Here is a 17,194-nt window from a genome sequence, read left to right as displayed (position 1 = left end):
GCCTGTGCCTCCAGCCAGGGACGTTGCTACACCACCGAGCAGGCTGCAGGCTTAACCCAAGGGCGTTCACCACTTTCTGTGGGAAGGGGCGGGGAGGTTCCTGGCACCTGTGCTGCAGCAACAGGGCTAATGAGACAGTCAAGGCAGGCGCTGGGTGCACAGATCCTTGGGGGGGCCGAGTACGCAGGTTTGCTCCGTGGCTGAGCAGGGGGAGGCTAGCGAGCTGAGCAGAAAGGCAGGCCTTGGCCGCTGACACCGTAGAACTTCCGCTGCTTCATTTCCAGGCTTTGCAGAGCACAGGGGGCCAGATGGGGTTTAACACAACAAACCAACACTTTTCTCCGCAGGGCTGGAACCTGCAAAGAGACAAATGAGTCCAGGGCGAGGCAGAGCCCCCGCATGGGAAACATCAGACTGCACCCTGCCTCAGGAAGCACAGGGCGGTATAATGGGCCGGGCCAGTCGGCCTTCGCGAGCCGCGGCGTTCCCGGCTCCACTCAGAAGACGATTTCAGATAGATTTGCAGGCTCACAGCCCCAGGCCAGTGCACAGCCTGGCAGCCGGGCTCATGCGGGAGGGCAAGTTCCCAAACCACAGGGGTCGATGGTCCCATCTGGGTGCCAGCGTTTGTCCCCTCCATGACCATCTACCTATCCCAGGAGCCAAATTCTTCCCAATTCCCAGCAGATCCTCCAGCAGCTTCCTCTAGACGGCGCGCCGGCCGGGAGAATTCTACTGCTGCCGCTCGGTTACAGCCAGGAGACGCACAACCGACAAAGCCATGGGTCCCTGGGCCCGTGTTACTGGCAGCTCTGAAACCTCTGCCGGGCCGTGGAGAGGGGCTGTGGGAAAGGGGCCAGCAGCCAGCACATACCTAATTGCAGACAAGTCTGTCCTTCCAGCTCGCTGCCTTCACCCCTCCCTGGATACAGCGCTGTACTGCCTCCGTGGGAGGCCTCCACCCCCGGAAGCGCTGCTGTCTAGCGGGTTCACTCAATGTACACAGGCCCCCCCAGGCCAGCAGGACAAAACCAGGAATTCCCAGCCACGCCGGGCAGTGGAACAACCCCCCGGGCACAGGGGAAACGGGAAGCATTTGGCACACAATGCTGCTGAGGAACACAGGCCCAGTGTGCCTCCCGCAGGGGCCTGGGGGAAGGGCTGCTCTGGGGGACAGGCCCCTGAGTTCACCTCAGCCTTAGCGCACACAGCCGGGTTCTAGCTCAGCAGGTGACACCAACCTCCCAGCGGTGGTGGGTCAGTTTGACTGACTCTGGGCAGGGCAATTGGTGTGAGGCCCCCCCGTGCCCCAGGACGACACCCGCCGGGCGCCCCGTCGAACAGGGCTGCAGCCGACTGAGCCCCCTGCACCGCGGAACTCAGCCTGGGGCAGGTCCAAACCGGAGCGCCAACGGGAGAGCGCAGCGCCAGCTTCCACGGAACAAACCGAGCCCCAAGGCCGGCGTGTGAACCGGTCTCAGCAAGCCGGTTCCCTCCGAGGGGTGCAGACCCGGCCAGGCGGCAAGCAGCAGCGCTGCCGCTTTGCTCCACCTCAGCGGGATGCCGAGCCGGGTGCAAAGACGCGGCTAACCCCCGGCCTTAACCCCATGGGCCGCTGCCTCCCACCCACTGCCTCTGCAGCCTGGGGCTGCGCGCCAGGACTTGGGCCGCCTGCAGGGTGTAACACTGACGCGACTCCAGCCAACTTGGTGAAGAGCCCACGCCCCGTTAGACCCCTAACGCTGCCGCCCACGCAGACAACGGCACAGAGGGGACAGAGCCTCTGGCTCCCACCAGGCAAGTGCTTAATGCCCAGTACAGCTCCGGCTGCAGGGTGTGGGCTTAGCTGGCTGCCCTGAAATGGGCTGGGCCACAGACATGAGCATCTAAGGCTGCAACATCACTGGCCTCCTTACCTGCAACTGCAGCACGGCGCTGCCGAACAGCCCGTTCTGCTCGAGGGCAACCCCTGCCTGCAGCGTGGGGACAGGTGGTGGGGTCCCAGGACTGTGATCCTGGAAGGATGAGCCGCTGTCTCCAGGGAGCCTGACCCCCGCAGGCAGCATTTCACGCGCGTGTAAGACAGCAGGCACGAACGGGTGCCGCAGGGCGTGGTAACGCCCAATGGAAGAGCTGATTTTACAGCCTGCACGCTACGCTGCCCGGAGAGATTAAAATTAGAGAGCTGGAAAAAAGCTTTGAGTAGTTTAAACAATGTTTGGGGTGGCCTGGTTCTCCGTAGCAGGGAAGGAGGACAGCTTTTCCATTCTGCACCATCGCCGTGCTTGGCTTCTCCATTTAGCTAAGTGCGGATGCTAAAAATCACCTCTACAACTCTTAATTCATTTCACTTGCAGTGCCCGGCTGCTCCAGGGTTTGGGTTTCCAATACTGGCCAGGAAGCTCAATCTCCGGACTATTTTCAGGCACATACAGAGCCCTGAGAAACACAGGTTTGCAACTTTCATATCGTCTATGGTTTTATTACTTGGTTTTACAAAAGAAAATAACTGCCAGCTGCTGGAACTGTTGGGGCTGGGTGAGCAGCAGTCTCTGGCAGTGCCGGCAGGCAATGGGTCCCCAGACAGCCACGTCCCCCCCGGGCCTGTAGCTCCCCTCTGCTCCAATTTGCTCCCCTCCCTTGAGCTGCCCCTCGGCGCCCTCCCACACCCGTCCTCTCTCTTCCCTGGCCCCGTCCCCACCCGCTCTTTCCTCCAAGATCATTGCACCACTTTTGGTGAGTGGGGCAGCAGGACATCCCAGGCACTCACCAGCTGTGACATGATAGTGACAGTGGCGGGGTGGGGCATGTGATCCCCTGCACACCCCCACATGTCACTCTGTCCCTGGTTTGCAGGGGTTTGCCTGTGTCTGACACTGGGCCAGCACAGGGGCTGCATAATCTCCAGCTCATTCTCGAGGCATGACATTTTTGGAGAATTTTCCAATTCATCAGGGAAGGAAATTTTCAGACTGTGTGTTTGAACTTGAGCTTTCGCCCCTAACGTATGTAAGATGCCACTACGCTTACATTGAAAGGTTTGTCAAGTGGGAAAGAGACAAAACATGTGCATTAATTAACAAATGAAGGAGGCCGGAGGATGAGATTAAAGCTACCTCAAACGTAGCTGAGGCATCAAACTTTTTCTTAAAAAACACCTCTCTAAAAAAGTCACTGTATGGAGTAAATCGGTCATGTAAAGTTACGTGTGAGACTTTCATCCGTACCCTCAAAAGCATTTGTATATCACTTTTAGCCCACAGCCAACAGGGTGTGTTTCTATTGGTGGTGCACTGCCACACAGGCCTTGGTGCACATAACAAAATTTATTCCATCCCATGCATGGGAAAAAAAGTTAGAAGGACACTGCCCTGGCATAAGCACAGAGCAGAGACGGCCCCCTCCAGGGCCATTGCAGTGACTCATGCCGGTGGCTCTGCCAGGCAGGCTGCAGCCCCCCTTCCCCGGGAACCCTTCCCCTGAGGGCGAGGGCAGGGACTCGAGCCAGGGCACCAAGCCACTGCTCAGCTGGCCTCAGGGAATCACCACCCATCCACCAGCTTGGTTGGCCCTGGCTATCCTGACAGCTAAGTTAGCACAGCAAGGTGCAGCTGCGCAGCCAGGCAACGGGTGACCTGTGGAAACCAGGCGCCTGTGGATTCTCCCTGGAAGGCAGCACTCCCTCCAGCTGTAACACACAGCAAAACCAGCCACAGCGCTCTCACCAGTCGGTGCTTTGCGCTCATGCCCCCCCCCTCCAAGCCGGGCTACCACCACTAGGCAGTGCTGCCAGCCTGGCAGCCCCGCCGGTCACGCTCTCGGCTGGGGAGCTCAGTGGTGCTGCGAATGAGGGGCCGGGAGCAGGCGCAGGGCAGAGATGTTTGCCGGCCTGCCAGCAGGTGTCCATAGCTAACAGCCAGCAGAAACTGCAGAAACCAGTCACCCCTCTTGGGGTGGCAGCACCAGGCTGGACTCTAGCAGTGCCTCAAGCGCCTCATTTCTGGTTGTGCTCACAGTCAATGTTCTGCTCTCTACGTTTCCATCCCGGGCGGATTTGTTTAATCCAGGTGTGTAATAAATTTTGTTACACGCACCCCGGCCTGTGTAAATGTGCACCACCCATAGAAACACAAAACCTAGCCGTGGGCACGCTGCTAATCAGCTGGGCAGCACTTGAATCTCTCCTAAGCGACCGCGCACGCCTGCAGGGAACACCGCTCGTAGCCGCAGTCCGTGGGAGCGGTGGGGGTTCCTCGCCTCTGGAAATCTGGAGCAGGGTGTCCCATGCTGGGCACTCAGAAATGTAGGACCCAAAACCGGCAACAACTTCAGGAACTCTTCAGTCGTTCACGGTCCAAACCCGTCCTCCCAAATGGAGGCCAGAGCCGGGCTCCTGAACATTTGCCCCCCTACGCACTGTGACCTGCCAGCTGGCTGCCACGCTCCACCCCAGAGGTGGCTGCAAATGAGCCCTGCTGACTGGATGCGATTGTAAAGGGCTTGAAGGCCTCCAGGCTGAAGGACATCTCTGTGGGGTGGGCGGGGAGGCGGGAGTCACACTGCCCAGCTTTAGGAGAGAGGGCTTTTTTCTTTGAAGCGAAGTGGCCAAGCCCAGGGGAAGCACCCGCTGGCCAATTCGTTCACGCGCTGCGTGGGTGCAGCAAGGAAGTCATGGGAAGGCCAGCCAGCCCGCAGCAATATCCAAACACAACACTCAACTTCCTGCTTCTGAGCAGCCAGGGACGTTCTCCACCCCCTCCAACAGAGGTGGCTCTGGCGTGGGGGGGGGGGGGGGGGGGCGTTGCTCAATATCTTGGGCTGAATTTCACAACCCTGTCCCACGCCCTAGGAAGCGTCCCTGTCACTCAGCAGCACTGTAACCCTTGCTCCTTAGCTGCAGGGAGGGTTGGGTCTGCCCGAGACACCCCCAGCGGGATCTTTTCTTCCTCTTGCAAAACAAAGCCGCCGAAATGGAGCACTTTAAAGACTAACAAAACGATTTATTCAGCGATGAGCTTCCATGGGACAGACCCACGTCTTCAGCTCTGGCCCACGAAAGCTCAGCACCGAATAAATCATGCTGTCAGTCTGTAAAGTGCGCCATTTCGGCTGCTTTGCTTTGTTGGAGCTCAGACTAACCGGCCACCTCTCTGCCACTAGTCTTCCGCCTGGTTTGCGAAACATTTCAGAGCCACAGGAGGGTTCGGGTTAACCCCTGCGCAACCTCGGGCTCCCAGCTGGGGAGAACTTAGCACAGTTACAACCACTGGTGGGTGGCTCTCAACCTTTGCAGCTGACTGTGCCCCTGGCGCACCCCAAGTTTCACCTCTTCTCTGAGAGCGACTTGTTTACAAACCCCGACACAAAAATACGGCAGGGTCGCAGCGGCCTTGTTACCGAAGGGCGGCCGCCTCTCTCCTTTCCCCCAGATAATTCCAAACCCACCGGCACATAAATGCTGGGCGTACGGGTCAGCGTTGTGCAGACAGAGCTGTAGAAACAAGTTCTCGAGCCTGGGAAAGTTACGTCGGTGCTGACGTGGCGAGCGCGCTTTATGGAGGCTGTTGTAAAGCTACGAGAAGTTTCGTGGCAATTTATAGACTAACAGGTATTTTGGAGCATAAGCTTTCATGGGCAAAGATCCGCACACCCCTGTCCTAAATCAGACCTCCCGACTGCACCCAAACTCACCCCCGGACCCCGCCCCCTTTCACCCCTGTCCTAAATCAGACCCCCCGACTGCACCCAAACTCACCCCCGGACCCCGTCCCCTTTCACCCCTGTCCCAAATCAGACCCCCCGACTGCACCCAAACTCACCCCCGGACCCCGCCCCCTTTCACCCCTGTCCTAAATCAGACCCCCACCTGCACCCAAACTCACCCCCCGGACCCCACCCCCTTTCACCCCTGTCCCAAATCAGACCCCCACCTGCACCCAAACTCACCCCCCGGACCCCACCCCCTTTCACCCCTGTCCTAAATCAGACCCCCCGACTGCACCCAAACTCACCCCCCGGACCCCCCCCCTTTCACCCCTGTCCCAAATCAGACCCCCACCTGCACCCAAACTCACCCCCTGACGCTGCCCCCTTACTGCCCTGTCACAAATCAGACCCCCCGACTGCACCCAAACTCACCCCTGGACCCTGCACCCCCCTTAAACCCCATCCCAGCTCAGAACCGCCATCTGCACCTGAACTCACCCCCCTTATAACCATGTTCCAAATCAGACCCCCCCTCCGTCTGCACCCAAAGTCACCCCAACCCCTGCCCACCCCATACACCCGTCTCTAATCAGCCCCCCCATCTGCACCCGAACTCCCTTGCAGACCCCGCAACCTCCTGCAAAAATACCATAGGAAAGTGCAGTTTGCCCAGCCCTTGGCCTGCTGCCCCCAGCCCTGGCAGACCCTCTGCGTCCCCCGCCGCTGAGGAGCTCTGCCTCCAGCCGCTGCAGGAACGCCCCCGGTGCAAGCAGGGCTTGCCAGGAGACAGCCCCGAGCCACGTGCCGTAAACGAGCGCTGGGGCCTGGCCGCACCCCACGCGAGGGCTGGTTGCCCCCAAGGCCGGGCTGAGCCCCGGCAGTGCGGTGCCTGGCGCCCTGCGTGGTCTGGTCTGGTCTGGGGCCCGCTGCCCCTGCCGCTGGCCAGGAGGAAACGTTCCCGCTGGGAGCGTCGCTGGTCAGAAAGGGAGCTGGGGGGCAGCCCCCCGGGGTTGCAGGAGCGCCAGGCCTGGCCAGCTGGGGCGGGGAGGGGGACAGCCCGGGCTGCGTGGGGTCCCACACCCACGCCCGGGCCTGGACCCAGCCGGGGCAGGGGGGTGGTTCCGTTTCCTGCCCGGGCGGCCTCACGCCCCAGCGGCACTGCCCTGGCGCCTGTGCCCAGCAGCCCGGGGAGGCGCCGAGGGCTGTTCTGCCAGCGCCACCTCCAGTCCCCGCCTGCCCAGCCACCTTCGTCAGCCTGCAGGGCTCCTTCCTGGTTACAGTGTCACCTGCAGGGTGGGGCAGCCCGGCCTCCCGCCCCCTCCCTCCCACGCCACCCAGAACTCGTTTGGCAGCCGGGCAGGTTTCGCCGGCCGGGCAGCAGTTTCGGTCAGAGCAGCCAGTTTCCTGCTGCGGGGCACAGAGCACGGAGGCAGCCGCTGGCCCCTGGCACCCGGCTGGAAACCCAGCAGGTGAGGGCCGGCTCGGGAGCTGTGCAGGAGGAAGGGCCTGTGCTAGGCAGAGGCAGCCGCCGGCTCCTTCCACCCCGGGCAGCACCTCCGTCCCCTCCCGCCGGGGCTGGCTGGCCCACGCCCGGCCCCACGGCATGCGGACGCCCTCGGTGATGATCGTGGGCCTGGTCCTGGCCCCCTGCGGCCTGTTGCTGAACCTCGTCAGCACACTGACTCCCTGCTGGAGACAGGTGAGCGGCATCTCCGGCAAACCTGCAGACGTGATCTACCAGCAGGGCCTCTGGGACCTCTGCCAAGAGACCCAGAGCACCCGGCAGCGCCAGTGCGGCCTGGCGGATGACCTGGGCTACTTCTCCCAGCAGCCGGTGCAGGTGGCCAAGGGGCTGATGATCCCTTCGCTGGTGGTGACGGCAGCGGGGCTGGTGGTGGCTGCCCTGGGGGTGCGTTGCTGGCAGGAGGAGCCGCATTACCTGCTGGCCGGCATCTCCGGGCCCATCTTCTTTGCCTCGGGGCTGATGAGCCTCATCCCGGTCTCATGGTACAACCACTTCCTCAGCGCCCTGCCGGCCCCCTCATCCAGCACCCTGGAAGTGGGGTACAGCCTGGTGCTGGGCTACTTGGGTAGCTGCCTGGAGCTCATCGGGGGCTTCTCCCTGGCGCTCAGCCTCCACCAGGGCTGCAAGGAGTGCCGGAGAAGGAAGGCGTCTGCCAAGTACCCCGCCAGCAGCCAGCGGGGCCCTGCCAAGGCCACATCTTCCCTAGACCTCGTGCAGCACAGCCAGAAGCCAGTGCCCCGCTCCTTCAGCAACCCCCTGGACGTGCTGGAGGGAGAAAGAAGCGACCGCCCCTCCCTGCCCTGTGACTCAGACTTATAACCCAGCTGCAGTGGGCTCAGCCCCACTCCCGCCAACGGGAGCGGCGCCGTGCCAGGAGAGGAGCCCCTGCCAGCTCCAGGTCAAGCTGGCTTGCCGGGGCTGTGCTGAACCATGCCAATAGCAGCAAAAACCCCTCCCTACCTCGGTGCAGATGGCTCGGCCTGCTGCTTCTGGGCCCGGTGAGAGCTTGGTTCTTCGGTGCTGGAACTGCAGCCGCCAGACTGGGACAAGAGAGGCTATTTCACTGTAATGCAGCAAGCAGGCACGAGCGATGGTTTGTACGTTGCTGCCTGCCAGAGTCCTCTCAGATTTTGTCCATTAGGGTGGAATAAGTTTTGTTGACCGCACTGAAGCACATGCACCACCAACAGAAACACATGCTGCTGCTGGCAACGGGTGCTGTGCTGAGTGGCACCTGAATTTCACCTGGGCAGCCGCCCCAAGGACTCAGCTTCCAGGGAACTCTGCTGCCTGGCTGTGGTGACTCAGATAGCGAGGAGACGACACTGGGTAAAATCTTCAAATTCACCTAAGTGACTTAGGACTGTCTGTCTCATTGCAACTCTCTGACATTTGGGCTCCTAATTTCCTGAATTTCTTTAGATAAATTTTTCAAGATGCTCTACAGCTTTTCAGTGGCAGCTCAGAGGCTAAAAACCCTCGAGGATCTGGGCCAAGTGACTTAGGAGCCTAACACAAGCCCAGCTATACAGTACTTGGAATACACACCTGATTAATTAGGAGCCTACGTATGGCATCTAACTTAATCCACCAGCACATGCGACTCTAGGCCAGAGATGTTACTGACCAGTCAGCAATGGCCCTTGGGTTACAGCTGTCTGGGAGCTCGAGGTCATAAGCATTTATGTGGCCAATGGCTAGCGTCCATTCCCCACCCAGCCAGAAGTGTGGGGAACGAAGGGCGCAGGCGGTGGGTGCTAGGCTCAAGGCAAAAATGAACATTTGAAATAACGGTCCCTGGCCCTGCCAGAAGGGCCTGGGCCCTCGGAGAAGCGCCTGGAGCCGCCCAGACTTGCTGAGCAGTACGGTTAGTCCCTGCTGTTGCCAGCCATGATCTTGTGGGTGTGCCAGCCATGTGCCACACCAAGACCCATGTCAGCGTGCCCTTGGCCCCAGCTGAGGCAGGCTGCTCAGCGACCAGGCAGCCTGCTGGGACCACGGTGGCTTTTGCCAGACTGCAGCCAGGACTTGTGGTAGCTAGCGTGTCCCAAGCAGAGTCATACCAGGGCAGTGCTTGGTGGGGGCACTCCTGGCCTATAGGGGGGGTGGGCTGGGGGCTCTGCCACCCACCTGGTGGCAGTGAGGAGGAAAGGGCTCTGGCAGGGCAGGGGGCCAGACCCAGCTGCCCACGAGGGGCTGGGCCAGGCCGGTCAGTGCAATACAAGAACAAAGGGAAGGGAAAGGCCAGCCCAGGTGCAATAGCGTGAGCCCTGCTTCTGTAACCGTCCTGCTCATGTCACGGCCGAGATAAGTGGTGTGTGGAAGTAAGGGGCTAATAAAGGAGTATTTAATGAAATGGGGGGTTGAGCCCCAGCTGTGCTATGCTGTTAGACAGGGGCTCTGGCCCCTATGTACCCCAGAGTGCTTTCAGGACAAGTGGGGCTGTACCCCACCTCCCCCCACTCTCCCTCCCTGTCCCGGGGGTAAGGCAGGGGGCACAGACTCTGGGCTAGGGCCGAGGAGTGTAGACTCAGTGTTTGGCTGCAGTGGGGGGTCTGGGCTGAGAGCAGAGCAGGGGTGAGGAACGTGGGCTCAGGGCAAGGAAGGTGAGTGCAAACTCCCACAAGGCAGCCCCTCTCTGGCAGAAGCAGGGCTGCTAAGGCGGGGCTCCCTGCCCAGCAGCACCAGGCCTGGGTACACGGTGGGAAGGGGGCCTGGCTCCCCACCCCCAGCAGCAGGGGCTCGGGGCCCTCCCTCATTGCAGCACAGAGCAGCACTCCGGTGCTTGAAGAGTGGGGGCTCTAGCTGCTACTTCAGCAGTGGTGAAGCTGGAAGCCCAGGCCCCTTTGAAATGGCAGGTCTAGGGGCAACTGCCCCTTTGGCCCTCTGCAGTGGTGGGCCTATTCCTGCCTGGCGCCCTTGCCAGCTACTGCTCGGGGCAGGGCAGATGAGGTTCCCCTGAGAGCAGCTCCTGTTCCTGCAGCTCCCCTGGGTCCCAGCCCATGAGAGCTAACAGGGTGGTGCTTAGAGCTGCTTACAGAGCCTGCCTCTTCCCCAGGGCCCCACACCTGCCTCAGCAGCATCCCTGCAGACAAGGGCCTACCCAGAGAAGCTCCAGGAGGGGGAAGTTGGTTGCAGTTAATTGGAAGCCTAAGAGAAAGGCTCTTCCACCTCTTACCTCTCCCATTTAGGCTTCCTGAGCCTGCACAACTGACTTTTGCCAGGCTGCTGCCAGGTTCCTCCACCCCTGCCCAGAGAGCAACACACACCCCTGCCCGAGCTCAAAGCAGGAACTGAAAAGCTGTTACAATCTAGTTTGCAGGAGAGGCCAAATGTGAGGAGGAAATATCTAAAGTGGAACAGAACTCAGGCCACTGCAATTGGCACCGGGGTGGAGAAAGCCAGGAATTTTTTTGCTTGGCTGTGGCCCATTGAGTACCGATGTGCAGGTGCAGCCGGTAGAGCTGTCACCTTGTGGGGATAAAGCCCCAGTGCCAAGGCAGCAGCAGAGCGACACCTAGAGAAGATACAAAAGGTGCTCAAAAGTTTAACCAATGGTGGGCAAAGGGGCACTCCAGTGGCACATGGGCATTTTTTCCTGCCTGTGACTCAGCCTAGAGCCTGGGCTGAGGGTGGCTGGTAGCTCAGAGTAAGGCATTCCCCACCTGCAGTCACTGGGACAGCATGCCTGAGCGCAAGATGCAGTCGCTCCCTTGTGCTCCTCTGTTGAACGAGTCCCAGCTGGGAACCAGCATGGGCACATGCAAGGGAATAAGCAAGTGGTAACAGGGGCCAGGGGAGGGACACTAGGAACTCAGGGTACAGCCAGAGGCCTGCAGGACAGCTGTACACACCCACTGCGAAGGAGCTGCTGGGGCTGCATTCCAAGCCCTCGGGCCTGTTAGGCACACCCAGCTGTGTGGAGACAAGTATCGGAGGGGTAGCCCTGTTAGTCTGGATCTGTAACAGCAAGGAAGGGTCCTGTGGCACCTTATAGACTAGCAGAAAAGTTGAGCATGAGCTTCTGTGAGCAGACTCGCTTCATCAGAAGCTGGTCTTGGAAACCTGCAGGGCCGGGTATAATACACCTGAGAAGTGGTGCAGTAATGCCCCACCCTTCCTTAGCCCTGGGCTGTTTGTACAAACAACCTTCTACCTCTGCTCCAGGGAGGGTTTTTCCCACCCTCTGCAATTAGAGCAGCTCTGGAGCTTAACTTCCAGCCCAGCCCCAGCTCTGCTCATGCACTAACTAGCACAGCTTCCCTGAGCAAGAGGCTGGGGAGCACAGTGACCTCAGTTCAGCTAGGGAGCTTCCACCTCCCAGGCCAGAAGCAGCAGCCTGCAGGGTGTTTCAGCCCATTTTCTGGAGAAGAGGGAAGAGCACCAGTCACAGCTAGAGAGCCCAGTAACTGTCTGACATTCACAGGAAGAGTGACAGTCCCCCAGAGAGCCAGAGCAAGTTCAGACACACCCTTTAACTGCAGCAAGTACAGGGGATGTTTTTTGGCTTGAACCTGTAACAGGTGAGGCTGATGGTGAGAGGCAGAAATGGGGCTGTGGTGAACTGCTGAGGCAGCTCTTGTCCACCATAGCCTATAGTCCAGCAGATGGACCATATGATCCTGCCCCCATGGCAATTCCCTGGGGGCAGATACCAAATCTCCACCCCATGCTTAACTACAGGTCAGATGGCTCTAGTCTGGCACCCTTGGGACTCGACTGGTGCTGAGCAGGAGAATGACGACATTGAGGTCAATATTGTCTAGCACATCACCAACCCTGACCCGGCTTACTGGGATCAGAACCATTTGGGCGAGTTTGAGCTCAACAGCACAAAGCAGGGACAGGCAGGGCTGGTGGCTGGCAACCTGGCCATATGCTTATTTGGCTGTCCAGCTAACTAAAGCCACGCCAGAGGGATGTTGCTGGACTGGAGGTTCAACTGGTCCTGCAGAAGCTCCCTCTCAAGGGCCACTGAGCACCTTGAACATCCTGTGGAGGAGGGAAGTTAGCAGCTGGCCTTGCTACAGTTCAGATGTTTGTGCCAGACCAGCCAGGAGCCCCCTCAACCCTAGGCTGTTCTGAATGAACTCCAAGCCCTGGGCTCCTGGCTGCACACCTAGCCCCTGCTCCAGTTACGGAGGACACCCCAGCTGCAGCATGGCCAGGAACAGTCCACCTGCCTGTGCCATGAGTGCCCAGCTGACCCCTCAAGCTGCCCTCTGCCAGAATTGCAGCCTGGTAACTTGCCAGCAGCAGGGCATGTGGTACACGCTTCATTCAACCTCTTCCTTCAAGCACTGATGTGCAGGCCAGTCATGCCTCGGACCGCAGTAGCTGCAGTGCCCCTCTGTAGCTCACCCTGGCCAGGAACCCCAGCCTCCAGGAGATATGGATGTCTAGCTTGCCTGGCCCAGGAGTACAGGGCCTGGCCCTTCTTTCCCAGAAGGGGTTGGGACAGCTTGAGCTGCCTCCCCACTGCCCAATGCCTCCCCTTGCATAAAGGCTTCCAGTCTGGCTGAGGCATCATGCCCACCAGCTCTACTAAGTGGCCAGAGCCCCTGTCCAGATGGGGTCTCCTTCCCCACTGGATGTTTTAAGGCCTTGATTGGCCTAGTATCTCACTCTGGAGTAGCACAAGAACTGACCCTGTTGTCTGAAGCATCATTCAGCTTCCTTCTACTGAAGGGAACAAGCCAATGCCATCTCCTGGACAACCTGCTATTGCCCCTTTTGACCTCAGCCCTTTAAAGGTAGGGGTTGTCCAGGTCACAGCTGTGACCTGGTCAGCCCTGATGGTGCAGCCCCAGGGGAACTGTTCAGACCTTGCCAGGTAAGAGCCATGGGAAGGTGGGGGAGGCTTAGACACCAACTGAAAAAAGGGAGCAGGTGAGTTTTGCATTTCAGAGCCTCTTGGTATTGAGGGGGCCTCAGCAACCCTCTCCTTGGGGGTGGTTCTCTAGCACTGTCAGAATCACACGCTTCCTGCTTCTCCAGGGCTGCAGATTTAGCTTGAGCAGCTTACACTACAGGACAAGTTACAGGTGATTTTGGTGCCTCTTGGTCAAAAACTGCATCCTCACAAGCAGAGCAGCCACCACCCAACCGCAAGTCACGGCTACTTGGACACATGCAGTCAAGTAGCTCTATTTGCACCAGAGCATCCATACCTGAAGAGGAGCCCTGGACCAGGAAAGATCCATTGATTGGAATGTGCACCAGGTTGAAGGATTTAGGACTAAGACACAAAAGGATTCTGCAAATGTTATTTTATTGAGAGAGTTTCCCCACAGAGTCATTCTGCTTTCATAGGCGTTACCAGCTCCTGCAAGAGAGGGGGACACTTAGTGGGCAGCAATAGTTTGGGTTCAGACTGCTGTTGATTAATTGGGAACAGCACTTGAGGGCATGGGCAGCAAGCCAGCCTGGTCTGTCTCCAGCCAGTTAAGAGCCACCAGCCCTTACAGCCTGCAGCTTAGACTTGTCAACCCCAACAGTGGCCCATGTGTCCTTAGTTACGGTGTGAGGGGGAAGTCCCATGTCCCCTGGGCTGAGCAGCCCATGCTAGAGGGGTCAGGCAAGGGCCCTCCCTCACCTGTTCTCTGTCATAGGATTCATTGATGAAGGTCTCACTGTTGGCGAGGTTCTCTTCTTCGCCCAGGTCACTGTCCTTGTGGTAGCTGGTCAGAGTCCTAGAGGAGGCTGTACTGGAAGTCCTGCAGCAGGAGAGCAAACGCTTCAAGCTCTGCAGTCCCTTGCAGGGCAGCCATGGGACAGACTGCTTGGTTCTGACTGGTCAGAGCTCCGGACCCAAAGCCTGGCAGAAGTGCTGTGGTGTCCCAGATACCACCCATGTGTAGCAGTGCATGCAGGGCAGTCCTGACAGTAGGGCCCCAGGCAACAAGCTGAGGCCCACCTGGCAGCACTGCTAGGATAGTCTATTTGCCCCATTCTAGGTAGGCCTGGGCTGGCTGTTGCTCCAAGGAGTTTTACTGCTCCTGGTCTTGTCTTACAGTGAGCTTGGGTGTGTGGAAGCTGCATATCCTGCTTGGAGCAAGGGGGGCCAGGTTAAAAGCCAGTCTAGTGCACAGCCCATGGCTGGCCCTGCCCTGAGCTCCAGGTTAGCATTTAGCCATCTGCAGGACAGCCTACAACCCCTTGCAGAAAGGCAAGGCAAGGAGTACTGCTCTTTACAGCTGTCAGAGGGCAATCCAGCTCTGCTGCTCCACTAGCTCTTCCCTGTGCTGTGGGAAAGGAAGCAACTGAGTCCTGCCAGGGCCAGGCCAGTGGTGCCAAGCCACAGCTCCTTTTCAAGTGGGGAGGCTTAACCTGCAGCAAGGCCACTAGCAAGAGTCACCCCAACCATGTTTAAGAGGCACCTGCTTTAGTACCTGGGACCACTGGACCTCACAAGTGCCTCTACCCCATTCAGGTGAGAGTTAGTCTGTATGCAGGTTCTGCCTCTGGCAGTTACACAGTTAGGAACATACAGGGTGTTCCAGCACATTATGCGAGTTGCTTGTTTACTGTACACTGACCTGGGAGGCAAGCACTGTATGTACCTTGCCATGTACCAACAGAGCCCTAGAAACAAGTCACTGCCTATGGAGGCCTCATTTGCACCAGCTTGGCTAGTGCTTTTGATGTAGCTGCTTTGGTTTTACAAGTATCTGAGGGGTAGCTGCGTTAGTCTGGATCTGTAACAGCAACAAATGAGGCTACCGCCCCCCCGGGCCCCGATACCTCAGGACAGTTTGTTGGTTTTACAAGTGGCTATGCAGAGGGTTTGATGTATCCCTGGATGACCTGTGCCCTGGGGTACATGCATCCCACCCAAGTCACTGGTTTTAGAGCCAGTTTTACTTTGCAGGAGACCCTTTACTCAGGCTAGTCCCAGCCACACTGCTGGTCTGCCAGATTCAGTACCAGCTCAGGTAAGGGGCCCAGCTGCAGGAAGCTGCTAAGCCTGCAGTCAGCCTACACCACATCAGAGAGGTTTTAAGCCTCAGGAGCTGCTCATGGTGCACCTTCCTCTCCCCCTGCACAGTGGGTTCTCCCCCATAGTCTGCACTTTGCTAGAGCACTCTAGCCTGGTGCTGGGCTGGCTTGGAACAGGCAGCCAAGTTACAGCAAGATTCACACCCCCAGACCAGAAGGGACTCAACCCCTGCAGAGCCCAATGCCTTGTGCCTCCAGCAGGTCAGTGTCTGGGGAGCCACCTGCGCAGCCCAGCATTTGCTGTCATGAATGCTCAGTACATTAACTCCACCAAGCTCCTGTTGCTGCTGAAGCAGCAGGTCCCAACCTTCTCTGGGCAGGGACCCATTTTCACACTTCAGGAAGACTTGGTGCCAAGGCAATTCAAAAACCAGGGCAGGTGGGGGGAGCAGAGTTTTAACTAGCTAATTTTGCACCTGAGGGAATGTTCCTAGATTAAAATTGTTTTTATAGAAGAGGGGACATAATACTACATTTCTATAGTTAAATCAGAGCTGGGGATGTCTTTCTACCCCCCCCCAAACTGCTTCCCCCAGCTTAAACCCCACTCTTTGAATGGCTGGGAGAGAGTCACTCAGGGGCTGAAGGGGGCTCTGGTGTCTCACTCAGGGGCTAGGAGAGGCACAGGGACCCTCCTGCAGCTGGAAGCCATCTGGGGCACACAGCCCTGGCTGGCAGTGCCAGCTGCAGGCACCCATCTCCTGCAGAGGCTAGAGGCCAGGGAGCTGATCAGCTCTGCCCTCCCTTCTTCTCAACTTCTGGCTCAGGCCCCCACCTTACCTGAGCTGGGTGCTGCTCCTCAGGTATGCACTTCTGCCCTGCCACTGAAATGGTTCTTGATTTAATTGATTACATCAGCCATCAGGTAGTTAAGCCAATTAAGTTGAGAACCACTTCAGTGAATGGCTTCTTAATAGCCACCTCTGGAACTGCCCAGCCCAGCCTGTGACCCATAGATTGGGAACCCTGTGTTAAAGCAATGTTGAGCACTGGGTAACCAGTCTGTGTTGACAATTCCTTTTGTAGATCAGGGAAGAGGGGCATCTTACCTCTTCCGGGTGTGCTGCCTCCTCATGTAGAAGAAAGCTCCCACCACTGCCATGACGATCAGCAAGACCACAGCTATACCCAAGACAATGGGACCAGTGGTAGGTTGGGCCTCCGTCTTCTCACAGTAGTCACCGCTGTACCCCAACATGCAGCTACACTTCACTTGGTCCTCTTCAATGGTGCAGTCCCCCCTCATGTTACAGATTTCACTGCTGCAAGGCTGGGGCTCTGGGCCCCTTTCAACACCCTCAGTTGATGAAGGTTCTTCTGTATATTCCCACACAGACACTGTGCTCCTGCTGTATGGAGGAGGGGTCTGTATAGCTGGGGGTTTTCTGGGGTATTCTGTGTGTTTGGGGGTCAGGTATCTGGTTCCTGTGATGGGCCTTTTGGCAGCTGTTTGGCCACGAGTTGGTGTTAGCACTTCCTCTTTCTTAACAGAGCCTGGCTTTGTTGGAGGTGCTGGTGAAGACCTGGGTTTCTTTCTGTCCAGATAGTTACCTGCAGGAGGATTAAATCTAACTTTAATGCCAACAGTTGGCCTTTGGTTAGCCTTCAGAAGATGCCAGGATGTCTTCCTCTACCAGCCCTACTGACCCAGGCTGTACTGAGAGCTTAAGTTATGTGGGCTAGTGTACCACATGAACATGTTTGGACCTTGCCAGACAGCCACGTGGCAAGCGGATCAGTGATTACTTTGCGTCAGTGGCACTGATCGCCTTTGGCCAGGGGATCCAAAAAGGTGTGTCTGTAGCAGTGTTAGTTCTGGGGCCTCCCTGCATCTGGTGTACTCCTGGGAGCAGCCAGGATCAATGCTACAATGGGGTGAAAACCAGACACCCCCCATCTCCCCTGCAGGATGGTGGCATGTGTCACATTGCAGATCACAGCAGTGGCAAGATATGGGGGTTAGCT

General features: G+C 58.2%; 1 protein-coding gene across 1 annotated transcript; it reads left to right on the top strand.

Annotated features, from left to right (window-relative positions):
* Positions 1-7,071: 7,071 nt before the first annotated feature.
* On the top strand, positions 7,072-16,919 carry LOC142012199 (claudin-23-like). Its single transcript, XM_074992055.1, has 2 exons — positions 7,072-8,560; positions 16,256-16,919. The coding sequence occupies exon 1, from the start codon at positions 7,310-7,312 to the stop codon at positions 8,048-8,050; it is 741 nt and encodes a 246-aa protein (XP_074848156.1). The 5' UTR covers positions 7,072-7,309; the 3' UTR covers positions 8,051-8,560; positions 16,256-16,919.
* The last annotated feature ends 275 nt before the right edge of the window (positions 16,920-17,194 follow it).

The sequence above is a fragment of the Carettochelys insculpta genome, chromosome 4 (assembly GCF_033958435.1).
Source record: "Carettochelys insculpta isolate YL-2023 chromosome 4, ASM3395843v1, whole genome shotgun sequence".
Classification (NCBI taxonomy): domain Eukaryota; kingdom Metazoa; phylum Chordata; order Testudines; family Carettochelyidae; genus Carettochelys; species Carettochelys insculpta.
The sequence above is the reverse complement of the archived record's forward strand: the minus strand, read 5'-3'. Positions and strand labels throughout refer to the sequence as shown.

Bases quoted from the DNA above. Each gene is read 5' to 3' on its own strand.
- LOC142012199 (XM_074992055.1), top strand. From the start codon at position 7,310: ATGCGGACGCCCTCGGTGATGATCGTGGGCCTGGTCCTGGCCCCCTGC.